Raw genomic sequence first — 14,183 nt, forward strand, 5'->3', positions numbered from 1 at the left:
TATATGATCCTGTATATTACTACATGGTATATTACACTATGTTACTATATGATGCTGTATATTACTACATGGTATATTACACTATGTTCCTATATGATGCTGTACACATTACTAGATGATGTATGACACTATGTGGGGTCCCCCATGCTCAGTGTAGCAGCAGGCACACGTGTGTGCTGCCCCTCCTGCTCCTGCCCTGTGCACATCCTCTGCCCATACATGGTGGCAGCTTCCTGCCCTGCTCAGCCTCCTCCTCCTGCACAGGCTGCAGCCTCAGTCACACACAGGAGCATCTCCTCCGCACAGGGCCGCCAGCTCCTCAGCTCCTCTCCTCATCACCCAGCTTTCCCACTGAGACTGCTCCCCCCTGGGCTGGTCGGATGTGGCCCCCAATCTCTTCTCTCGTCAAGGATGGGCACAGCTGTCTCCAAGAAGAAGGCACTGAGGAATGACACCATCTCCCATGTAGCAGCTAAAGTTAGGTAAGTGCATGGCACTGGCTCTAATACTGATGGGGGCAATAGATTGTAAGCTCTGGGGCCCAGGTGCATAGGAATGGATCAGTGCATTGGATTCAGACTGCTGTCAGATTGCAAGCTCTTGGGTCCAGTCTCTTGTTAGCAGTGTAGATGTACTGGTCCTAGTGCAGTTACATAACCCAGAGGGTTCATGCTGACTGCAGCACCTTGTCTATGGGAACCCTGCACCCCGACCCCTGTGTGGACCACCTGCACCCAATCCTCAGGTGATCCCCGGCAGGGTACACATCACTGTGCCTTGTGTTATCATAGGAATGAAGCTTAATTATAGTGTGACCCGTGTAAGGGCACACAGGGGAGCGCAGGCTCTATGGAGACACCGGCGAGGGAGGAACACTACACATATCTCTCTACTACTCTCTATGATGCAACCTTTACATCGGCCGGGACTACTCTACCCATCATCACGTAGTCATGCTCTGAACCCCCTTCTATTTCTGAATATTGACCCCCCCAATTTAGTTCAATTACACAATATGTAGCCAAGGTCAGGCTGAAGGGTCTTCAAAACTGAGGGTCTGTGCCGGTATAACAGAGCCCCGGGGGCACCGGTATCACAGAGCCCCGGGGGCACCGGTATCACAGAGCACCGGTATCATAGAGCCCTGGGGGCACCGGTATCACAGAGCCCCGGAGGTACCGGTATCACAGAGCCCCGGAGGTACCGGTATCACAGAGCCCCGGGGGCACCGGTATCACAGAGCCCCCGTGGCACCGGTATCACAGAGCACCGGTATAACAGAGCCCCGGTGGCACCGGTATCATAGAGCCCGGGGGCACCGGTATCACAGAGCCCCGGTGGCACCGGTATCACAGAGCCCCGGGGGCACCGGTATCACAGAGCCCCGGGGGCACCGGTATCACAGAGCCCCGGGGGCACCGGTATCACAGAGCCCCGGTGGCACCGGTATCACAGAGCCCCGGGGGCACCGGTATCACAGAGCCCCGGGGGCACCGGTATCACAGAGCCCCGGGGGCACCGGTATCACAGAGCCCCGGTGGCACCGGTATCACAGAGCCCCGGTGGCACCGGTATCACAGAGCCCCGGTGGCACCGGTATCACAGAGCCCCGGGGGCACCGGTATCACAGAGCCCCGGGGGCACCGGTATCACAGAGCCCTGGGGGCACCGGTATCACAGAGCCCCGGTGGCACCAGTATAACAGAGCCCTGGGGGTTGTGATATGCTTGTGGTGACGCTGAGCTGGGTGTAGTGTTAGTGTTGGAGTCCAGTTATTTCTCAGCTGCTGCTGGTCATGGGATATAGGTTGCATTTACAGCTCTGCTACATCTGTGCATGTGCTTTATGATCGTGCAGATGCCGCACTTGTTATCCTGTATTAGTACCTATAGATTTATCTTTGATGAATACTTCCTCTACCCCTGGTTTTACATCCTAGGTCTCTCCGAGTGTTGTAAAACTACAACTCCCATCATGCCCTGGCAGATAGTCTGCATTATTTGGTATACATCGTAGTAACTAGACACCAGGTTAATCCTAAATGTCCTTTAAACCCTCTCCCTACAGCAGCAGCACCCCTCCATAGCCAGTCACAATGACATTGACTCTGCTACCTGTCTATACCCCCATAATATGTACCTTACATGGTGGTCCGCCACCTCCAGGTGTTGTTCATGGATAAATGTAACTCTCCAGCATTATAAAACTACTACCCCCAGAGATGTACACACATACGCAGATGTACACCGCTGCTCCAGCTGCTGACAGGCTCTCACTGCTGCTCTATCTGCTTATATTTCTCTCGCTGCTGATCCAGTTACCAACGGGCTCTCTCGGCCGCTCTAGCAGCCGACGGGCTCTCTCGGCCGCTCTAGCAGCCGACGGGCTCTCTCGGCCGCTCTAGCAGCCGACGGGCTCTCTCGGCCGCTCTAGCAGCCGACGGGCTCTCTCGGCCGGTCTAGCAGCCGTCGGGCTCTCTCGGCCGCTCTAGCAGCCGACGGGCTCTCTCGGCCGCTCTAGCAGCCGTCGGGCTCTCTCGGCCGCTCTAGCAGCCGTCGGGCTCTCTCGGCCGCTCTAGCAGCCGTCGGGCTCTCTCGGCCGCTCTAGCAGCCGACGGGCTCTCTCGGCCGCTCTAGCAGCCGACGGGCTCTCTCGGCCGCTCTAGCAGCCGACGGGCTCTCTCGGCCGCTCTAGCAGCCGACGGGCTCTCTCGGCCGGTCTAGCAGCCGTCGGGCTCTCTCGGCCGCTCTAGCAGCCGACGGGCTCTCTCGGCCGCTCTAGCAGCCGACGGGCTCTCTCGGCCGCTCTAGCAGCCGACGGGCTCTCTCGGCCGCTCTAGCAGCCGACGGGCTCTCTCGGCCGCTCTAGCAGCCGACGGGCTCTCTCGGCCGCTCTAGCAGCCGACGGGCTCTCTCGGCCGCTCTAGCAGCCGACGGGCTCTCTCGGCCGCTCTAGCAGCCGACGGGCTCTCTCGGCCGCTCTAGCAGCCGACGGGCTCTCTCGGCCGCTCTAGCAGCCGACGGGCTCTCTCGGCCGCTCTTGACTTGTTCACTATATACTAAGATATATTGAAATTAAATGAGCTTTCAAAGACTGGGGATAGATAAGAGCTAATGACAGGAGTATAGTCATATGTCATTACAACGAGCGGCGCGTCCAGAATAATAACTCTGCTGCTTTACAATACGGTGCATTAGTAACTCCACCACGTTCTGGGTCGATACAATTACCTTGAATTGGAAATTGTACGTATAGTTATTGTCTGATGGAGGAGACATAGAATTACAGACATGAGACCACAGGCTGTTACCATGTGCTGCACGGGCTATGGAGGTACATGGTATATATAGGTATATATACACTCTGTGACCTTGACTGATGATGGCGTCGCAGCCATTGGGAGGTAGATGTGAAGATTTAGATTTCATCTATGGGGAAAGTAATGGGGCAGATGTGATACGATTCTTGCATGTAGTTTGTATGATTTTCCTCCGCTGTGTGCGGAGCCATATTATATGTTGGTGCCATACAATGTATGCCCTGAGCAGTCCAGTGTCGGTAGATATTTCCTCCTTGGGTCAGGTCCCTGGTAGTGTCACCTTCTGGGACTACAGAGTTGTGCAGGAGGTTTGTGCCAATGTATCAGGCTGCATCATGACTCCTGCAGCGGCTCCTATAGCACACGATGATCCATCAGCCGTATAGGACTCTTCTATGTTTAGGCACAAATTACATAAAAAGTAAAAAAAAAAGTTTTCCATCTCCTGTGGCCAGGGCATGGTGTTAACCTCTCGAGTGCTGGAGGCAGGTACAGAGCATTAAAGGACCAAAATCTTTACATATCAGAGAGCGGAGGCTGAGGATGAGACAGGAATATGAAGCACATAAAGGGTTATAAAATGTCATATTCAGCCACAGTCACTGCCAGGAAGAGCGGGGCTTCATTTCTTGGCACAGCTGGGTATTACCAGGGAAGGGGGAGGGCGGTGCTCCAGGGAATATCACAGAATCCTATTGTCACACCTGAAGGCAGAACCGACCTTTACTAAAATTATAGTCATAAAGTAGGGATCACGGATTTTAATTTCATTAAATTCAACTCGCCACAGGATGTAATGGCTGATAACAGAGAGTAATAGATTGTATCGCCCCTGTACAGTCTCCTCTCCCCGGGTGTAATGGCTGATAGCAGAGAGTAATAGATTGTATCCCCCCCCCCCCCTACAGTCTCCTCTCCCCGGGATGTAATGGCTGATAGCAGAGAGTAATAGATTACATCCCGGGGAGAGGAGACTGTACAGGGGGGGATACAATCTATTACTCTCTGCTATCAGCCATTACATCCCGGGGAGAGGAGACTGTACAGGGGGGGATACAATGGCTGATAACAGAGAGTAATAGATTGTACCCCCCCTGTACAGTCTCCTCTCCCCGGGATGTAATGGCTGATAACAGAGAGTAATAGATTGTACCCCCCCTGTACAGTCTCCTCTCCCCGGGATGTAATGGCTGATAACAGAGAGTAATAGATTGTATCCCCCCTGTACAGTCTCCTCTCCCCGGGATGTAATGGCTGATAACAGAGAGTAATAGATTGTACCCCCCCTGTACAGTCTCCTCTCCCCGGGATGTAATGGCTGATAACAGAGAGTAATAGATTGTATCCCCCCCTGTACAGTCTCCTCTCCCCGGGATGTAATGGCTGATAACAGAGAGTAATAGATTGTACCCCCCCTGTACAGTCTCCTCTCCCCGGGATGTAATGGCTGATAACAGAGAGTAATAGATTGTACCCCCCCTGTACAGTCTCCTCTCCCCGGGATGTAATGGCTGATAACAGAGAGTAATAGATTGTACCCCCCCTGTACAGTCTCCTCTCCCCGGGATGTAATGGCTGATAGCAGAGAGTAATAGATTGTATCCCCCCCTGTACAGTCTCCTCTCCCCGGGATGTAATGGCTGATAACAGAGAGTAATAGATTGTACCCCCCCTGTACAGTCTCCTCTCCCCGGGATGTAATGGCTGATAACAGAGAGTAATAGATTGTACCCCCCTGTACAGTCTCCTCTCCCCGGGATGTAATGGCTGATAACAGAGAGTAATAGATTGTATCCCCCCCTGTACAGTCTCCTCTCCCCGGGATGTAATGGCTGATAACAGAGAGTAATAGATTGTATCCCCCCTGTACAGTCTCCTCTCCCCAGGATGTAATGGCTGATAACAGAGAGTAATAGCTTGTATCCCCCTGTACAGTCTCCTCTCCCCGGGGTGTAATGGCTGATAACAGAGAGTAATAGATTGTATCCCCCTGTACAGTCTCCTCTCCCAATGGCTGATAGCAGAGAGTAATAGATTGTATCCCCCCCATGTACAGTCTCCTCTCCCTGGGATGTAATGGCTGATAACAGAGAGTAATAGATTGTATCCCCCCCTGTACAGTCTCCTCTCCCCGGGATGTAATGGCTGATAACAGAGAGTAATAGATTGTATCCCCCCTGTACAGTCTCCTCTCCCAGGGATGTAATGGCTGATAACAGAGAGTAATAGATTGTACCCCCCTGTACAGTCCCCTCTCCCCGGGATGTAATGGCTGATAACAGAGAGTAATAGATTGTATCCCCCCCTGTACAGTCTCCTCTCCCCGGGATGTAATGGCTGATAACAGAGAGTAATAGATTGTATCCCCCCTGTACAGTCTCCTCTCCCCAGGATGTAATGGCTGATAGCAGAGAGTAATAGATTGTACCCCCCTGTACAGTCTCCTCTCCCCGGGATGTAATGGCTGATAACAGAGAGTAATAGATTGTACCCCCCCTGTACAGTCTCCTCTCCCCGGGATGTAATGGCTGATAACAGAGAGTAATAGATTGTATCCCCCCCCCTGTACAGTCTCCTCTCCCCGGGATGTAATGGCTGATAGCAGAGAGTAATAGATTGTATCCCCCCTGTACAGTCTCCTCTCCCCGGGATGTAATGGCTGATAACAGAGAGTAATAGATTGTACCCCCCTGTACAGTCTCCTCTCCCCGGGATGTAATGGCTGATAACAGAGAGTAATAGATTGTATCCCCCCCTGTACAGTCTCCTCTCCCCAGGGTGTAATGGCTGATAACAGAGAGTAATAGATTGTATCCCCCCCTGTACAGTCTCCTCTCCCCGGGATGTAATGGCTGATAACAGAGAGTAATAGATTGTATCCCCCCATGTACAGTCTCCTCTCCCCGGGATGTAATGGCTGATAACAGAGAGTAATAGATTGTATCCCCCCTGTACAGTCTCCTCTCCCCAGGATGTAATGGCTGATAACAGAGAGTAATAGATTGTATCCCCCTGTACAGTCTCCTCTCCCTGGGATGTAATGGCTGATAACAGAGAGTAATAGATTGTATCCCCCCCTGTACAGTCCCCTCTCCCCGGGATGAAATGGCTGACAACAGAGAGTAATAGATTGTACCCCCCCTGTACAGTCTCCTCTCCCCGGGATGTAATGGCTGATAACAGAGAGTAATAGATTGTATCCCCCCCCCTGTACAGTCTCCTCTCCCCGGGATGTAATGGCTGATAGCAGAGAGTAATAGATTGTATCCCCCCTGTACAGTCTCCTCTCCCCGGGATGTAATGGCTGATAACAGAGAGTAATAGATTGTACCCCCCTGTACAGTCTCCTCTCCCCGGGATGTAATGGCTGATAACAGAGAGTAATAGATTGTATCCCCCCCTGTACAGTCTCCTCTCCCCAGGGTGTAATGGCTGATAACAGAGAGTAATAGATTGTATCCCCCCCTGTACAGTCTCCTCTCCCCGGGATGTAATGGCTGATAACAGAGAGTAATAGATTGTATCCCCCCATGTACAGTCTCCTCTCCCCGGGATGTAATGGCTGATAACAGAGAGTAATAGATTGTATCCCCCCTGTACAGTCTCCTCTCCCCAGGATGTAATGGCTGATAACAGAGAGTAATAGATTGTATCCCCCCTGTACAGTCTCCTCTCCCCGGGATGTAATGGCTGATAACAGAGAGTAATAGATTGTATCCCCCCTGTACAGTCTCCTCTCCCCGGGATGTAATGGCTGATAACAGAGAGTAATAGATTGTATCCCCCCTGTACAGTCTCCTCTCCCCAGGATGTAATGGCTGATAACAGAGAGTAATAGATTGTATCCCCCCTGTACAGTCTCCTCTCCCTGGGATGTAATGGCTGATAACAGAGAGTAATAGATTGTATCCCCCCCTGTACAGTCCCCTCTCCACGGGATGTAATGGCTGATAACAGAGAGTAATAGATTGTATCCCCCCTGTACAGTCTCCTCTCCCCGGGATGTAATGGCTGATAACAGAGAGTAATAGATTGTATCCCCCCTGTACAGTCTCCTCTCCCCGGGATGTAATGGCTGATAACAGAGAGTAATAGATTGTATCCCCCCCCTGTACAGTCTCCTCTCCCCGGGATGTAATGGCTGATAACAGAGAGTAATAGATTGTATCCCCCCTGTACAGTCTCCTCTCCCCGGGATGTAATGGCTGATAACAGAGAGTAATAGATTATATCCCCCCTGTACAGTCTCCTATCCCCGGGATGTAATGGCTGATAACAGAGAGTAATAGATTGTACCCCCCCTGTACAGTCCCCTCTCCCCGGGATGTAATGGCTGATAACAGAGAGTAATAGATTGTATTGTGTTGTGTTGCGGGGCAGTACAGCGGGGGGTATAATATAATGCCCCCATCACACGTGCTGCACTGGCCCCTCTCTGGCAGTGACCTTGCAGTGTGGATTTGGGAGCAGTCGGTCCGCATTATGTCCTCTGTGTTGAGGTGTGAGGTCCCGGGTGCCTCCAGGCAGGGTGAGCACCTCTGAGGACGACATGTGGTGGCAGCGATGCTGATGGAAGACGACATCCCAAGGATTACTCCAGAGCGGCTCCTCACATGTGTCTGCTCCAGATGCTGAGGGAGCAGCAGACCCCAACACCCTGCAGGCCACAGGTGGAGACCACCAGTACATAGTCCCTCGGAGACGCCCCGCCATCACTATAGGGAACATGCTGATGAACATGCAATTACACCATAGCTCAGCTCCTATGGTTTGCCATGATCTGGATAGTTCCCATAAGGTCTTTCCAGGCACTGAACATGCAGGAGACAATGTAACCAGAGGAGCAAAGTGTGTACAGCAACTGATCAAGTGGCTGTAATCAAATGAAAAAAGTGTGTATAGATTTTGAACAAGCAGAGGGTGTTGTAATACCTGGAGAAACCTGTGTATAGATACTGAACAAGCAGAGGGTGTTGTAATACCTGGAGAAACCTGTGTATAGATACTGAACAAGCAGAGGGTGTTGTAATACCTGGAGAAACCTGTGTATAGATACTGAACAAGCAGAGGGTGTTGTAATACCTGGAGAAACCTGTGTATAGATACTGAACAAGCAGAGGGTGTTGTAATACCTGGAGAAACCTGTGTATAGATACTGTTCAAGCAGAGGGTGTTGTAGTAACAGGAACAAAGTGTGTATAGATAATGCAGGGGGTGCTACAATCACAGCAGCAAAGTATGTGAAGATACTGTACAAGCAGGAGATATTGTAATCACAAGAGCAAAATGTATAAAGAATCTGAACAAGCAGGGGATATTGTGATTACAGGAGAATTTAATGAACAGACCGTGAACAAGTAGGGGCACTGTAAGCAAAAAGGAGCTAGGTATGCAAGACCCTGAACTAGCAGGGGCTGTTGTGTGCAGATATTGAACAGACAGGAGGTATGGTAATCGTAGGGGCAGGTGTGTACAGACACTGAACAAGCAGGGGCGGCTAGAATTAATACTGTTATCCCCATTTTTATATGATCGGGAGGGTCTACCTGTTGCTCTGCTCCTCTAGGGATCTGTAATATTTGTGCCTATTTTGCAGCATCTTACACAGTGTAAACCCCAGAGACTGGGCAGCCGTTATCTCCAGCTTCTCCATCCGCATCCGATTCCCGCACAGTAAATTATTATTTTTATGGCGATTCTCATAGAATTTGTAATATAAACCACAATATGGGATCTGGATGTGAGCACTAAGTGCTTCAAGGAGTGTAATCTGCTAATAGACATGTATAACGGGCGCTCTGTATATATAACTGCTGCTCTGTATATAACTGTACAACGGGCGCTCTGTATATATAACTGCTGCTCTGTATATAAGTGTATAACGGGCACTCTGTATATACATGTATAACGGGCACTCTGTATATATAACTGCTGCTCTGTATATAACTGTACAACGGGCGCTCTGTATATATAACTGCTGCTCTGTATATTCGTGTATAACAGCCGCTCTGTATATATACGTGTATAACGGGCGCTCTGTATATATAACTGCTGCTCTGTATATAAGTGTACAACGGGCGCTCTGTATATATACGTGTGTAACGGGCGCTCTGTATATATACGCGTGTAACGGGCGCTCTGTATATATACGCGTGTAACGGGCGCTCTGTATATATACGCGTGTAACGGGCGCTCTGTATATATACGCGTGTAACGGGCGCTCTGTATATATACGCGTGTAACGGGCGCTCTGTATATATACGCGTGTAACGGGCGCTCTGTATATATACGCGTGTAACGGGCGCTCTGTATATATACGCGTATAACGGGCGCTCTGTATATATACGCGTATAACGGGCGCTCTGTATATATACGCGTATAACGGGCACTCTGTATATATACGCGTATAACGGGCACTCTGTATATATACGCGTATAACGGGCACTCTGTATATATACGCGTATAACGGGCACTCTGTATATATACGCGTATAACGGGCACTCTGTATATATACGCGTATAACGGGCACTCTGTATATATACGCGTATAACGGGCACTCTGTATATATACGCGTATAACGGGCACTCTGCATATACGCGTATAACGGGCACTCTGCATATACGCGTATAACGGGCACTCTGCATATACGCGTATAACGGGCACTCTGCATATACGCGTATAACGGGCACTCTGCATATACGCGTATAACGGGCACTCTGCATATACGCGTATAACGGGCACTCTGCATATACGCGTATAACGGGCACTCTGCATATACGCGTATAACGGGCACTCTGCATATACGCGTATAACGGGCACTCTGCATATACGCGTATAACGGGCACTCTGCATATACGCGTATAACGGGCACTCTGCATATACGCGTATAACGGGCACTCTGCATATACGCGTATAACGGGCACTCTGCATATACGCGTATAACGGGCACTCTGCATATACGCGTATAACGGGCACTCTGCATATACGCGTATAACGGGCACTCTGCATATACGTGTATAACGGGCACTCTGCATATACGTGTATAACGGGCACTCTGCATATACGTGTATAACGGGCACTCTGCATATACGTGTATAACGGGCACTCTGCATATACGTGTATAACGGGCACTCTGCATATACGTGTATAACGGGCACTCTGCATATACGTGTATAACGGGCACTCTGCATATACGTGTATAACGGGCACTCTGCATATACGTGTATAACGGGCACTCTGCATATACGTGTATAACGGGCACTCTGCATATACGTGTATAACGGGCACTCTGCATATACGTGTATAACGGGCACTCTGCATATACGTGTATAACGGGCACTCTGTATATACGTGTATAACGGGCACTCTGTATATACGTGTATAACGGGCACTCTGTATATACGTGTATAACGGGCACTCTGTATATACGTGTATAACGGGCACTCTGTATATACGTGTATAACGGGCACTCTGTATATACGTGTATAACGGGCACTCTGTATATACGTGTATAACGGGCACTCTGTATATACGTGTATAACGGGCACTCTGTATATACGTGTATAACGGGCACTCTGTATATACGTGTATAACGGGCACTCTGTATATACGTGTATAACGGGCACTCTGTATATACGTGTATAACGGGCACTCTGTATATACGTGTATAACGGGCACTCTGTATATACGTGTATAACGGGCACTCTGTATATACGTGTATAACGGGCACTCTGTATATACATGTATAACGGGCACTCTGTATATAAGTGTATAACGGCCGCTCCATGGCTACTCCTAGAGACAGGCCATAGAGCGCCATCTAGTGCTCGGACCATACAACACAGTTCTATATTTGCAACCATCTCCAGCAGATAAAAGTAGATTATGGATTGTGAAGGGGGACATTTGGCCAAAATTCAAAGCCCCCTTATTTGTCTTCTGCCAATTTTCGACGTGGTACCCCTTTAGACTTATTGAAAGCATAACTGTAATATTTAGTTTTACTTGCATAAACTTCTAATATTAGATTGCAAGCTCCCGGGGACAAGTAGAGAAGCCTCCCCTGTGCGGAGCGGATTGTACGCGGCGCGGCGTGTACTAGGGGGTCTGAGTGACAGATCACAGGGGCCTCTCACCGGAGGCTGGAGCTGTGGGCGGCAGCTACAAGGATTATTTTTATAGATGTGGCGTGGGCTGCAAACAAGATGATTACGGGTGTTCAGGAAAGGAGAGGACATGGCGGAGACAAGCCAAGGAGCTCGAGCGCCAGCGATTGGACTGATTCACTAAACACTGGATTTGGCTGAAGTTTACCGCCAGAGTAATTAATGTCTTCATTACAATCTTCATTAAGACAATCGGCCTCCCGCGGCTCCCATTGTGTCCGCCTCATTAGCCGCATAAGGGCCTGGAAGGAGAAGCCGAGACGTGGTCAGATACACACAACATCCTCTAGACACCAGGAGAACGACTATTGCTCCTCCGAAAGATAGACAGAGAAGATGTGGAAGCAACAGATAAAATGGCAACATTTATCATTTAATTGCCTGTGTAGTGTGCAGGGGGCACCAGATTCTGGATTTCTGGCGCATGTTCTCCATGAATATGCACTGCTACGACGGAGTGCAACACTTTTTTTTTGTGCACCATTAACATGGGGCATGCGACTCAATTCTGTCAAACTACCCCCTATGTACGAGAGTAAGGACTTTTAAGAAATCAGAATTTTCTACACTCACATTGCTGGAGCCCTTTTCTTGTTTTTCTGTTGTTGGAATAACTACTATAATACTGCCCCCTATGTACAGGAATATAACTACTATAATACTGCCCCCTATGTACAAGAATATAACTACTATAATACTTCCCCCTATGTACAGGAATATAACTACTATAATACTGCCCCCTATGTACAAGAATATAACTACTATAATACTGCCCCCTATGTACAAGAATATAACTACAATAATACTGCCCCCTATGTACAGGAATATAACTACTATAATACTGCCCCCTATGTACAGGAATATAACTACTATAATACTGCCCCCTATGTACAAGAATATAACTACTATAATACTGCCCCCTATGTACAGGAATATAACTACTATAATACTGCCCCCTATGTACAGGAATATAACTACTATAATACTGCCTCCTATGTACAGGAATATAACTACTATAATACTGCCCCCTATGTACAAGAATATAACTACTATAATACTGCCCCCTATGTACAGGAATATAACTACTATAATACTGCCCCCTATGTACAGGAATATAACTACTATAATACTGCCCCCTATGTACAGGAATATAACTACTATAATACTGCCCCCTATGTACAAGAATATAACTACTATAATACTGCCCCCTATGTACAGGAATATAACTACTATAATACTGCCCCCTATGTACAGGAATATAACTACTATAATACTGCCCCCTATGTACAGGGATATAACTACTATAATACTGCCCCCTATGTACAAGAATATAACTACTATAATACTGCCCCCTATGTACAAGAATATAACTACTATAATACTGTACAGGAATATAACTACTATAATACCACCCCCTATGTACAAGAATATAACTACTATAATACTGCCCCCTATGTACAAGAATATAACTACTATAATACTGCCCCCTATGTACAGGAATATAACTACTATAATACTGCCCCCTATGTACAGGAATATAACTACTATAATACTGCCCCCTATGTACAGGAATATAACTACTATAATACTGCCCCCTATGTACAGGAATATAACTACTATAATACTGCCCCCTATGTACAGGAATATAACTACTATAATACTGCTCCCTGTGTACAGGAATATAACTACTATAATACTGCCCCCTATGTACAAGAATATAACTACTATAATACTGCCTCCTATGTACAGGAATATAACTACTATAATACTGCCCCCTATGTACAGGAATATAACTACTATAATACTGCCCCCTATGTACAAGAATATTACTACTATAATACTGCCCCCTATGTACAGGAATATAACTACTATAATACTGCCCCCTATGTACAGGGATATAACTACTATAATACTGCCCCCTATGTACAAGAATATAACTACTATAATACTGCCCCCTATGTACAGGAATATAACTACTATAATACTGCCCCCTATGTACAGGAATATAACTACTATAACACCGCCCCCTATGTACAAGAATATAACTACTATAATACTGCCCCCTATGTACAGGAATATAACTACTATAATACTGCCCCCTATGTACAAGAATATAACTACTATAATACTGCCCCCTATGTACAGGAATATAACTACTATAATACTGCCCCCTATGTACAAGAATATTACTACTATAATACTGCCCCCTATGTACAGGGATATAACTACTATAATACTGCCCCCTATGTACAAGAATATAACTACTATAATACTGCCCCCTATGTACAGGAATATAACTACTATAATACTGCCCCCTATGTACAGGAATATAACTACTATAACACCGCCCCCTATGTACAAGAATATAACTACTATAATACTGCCCCCTATGTACAGGAATATAACTACTATAATACTGCCCCCTATGTACAAGAATATAACTACTATAATACTGCCCCCTATGTACAGGAATATAACTACTATAATACTGCCCCCTATGTACAAGAATATAACTACTATAATACTGCCCCCTATGTACAGGAATATAACTACTATAATACTGCCCCCTATGTACAGGAATATAACTACTATAATACTGCCCCCTATGTACAGGAATATAACTACTATAATACCGCCCCCTATGTACAAGAATATAACTACTATAATACTGCCCCCTATGTACAAGAATATAACTACTA

At 47.7% G+C, this 14,183-nt stretch overlaps 1 protein-coding gene across 2 annotated transcripts in view; it reads left to right on the forward strand.

The window, feature by feature from the left end:
• Positions 1 to 259: 259 nt before the first annotated feature.
• NSMF (NMDA receptor synaptonuclear signaling and neuronal migration factor) overlaps positions 260 to 14,183 on the forward strand; it is a 41,519-nt gene continuing 27,595 nt past the window's right edge. For both annotated transcript variants that reach the window (XM_072125359.1, XM_072125358.1), the window contains exon 1: positions 260 to 482. In XM_072125359.1, the coding sequence (XP_071981460.1) occupies positions 412 to 482 (71 nt within the window). In that variant the 5' untranslated portion in view covers positions 260 to 411. The remainder of the gene's footprint in view (positions 483 to 14,183) is intronic.

The sequence above is a fragment of the Engystomops pustulosus genome, chromosome 9, assembly GCF_040894005.1.
Source record: "Engystomops pustulosus chromosome 9, aEngPut4.maternal, whole genome shotgun sequence".
Classification (NCBI taxonomy): domain Eukaryota; kingdom Metazoa; phylum Chordata; class Amphibia; order Anura; family Leptodactylidae; genus Engystomops; species Engystomops pustulosus.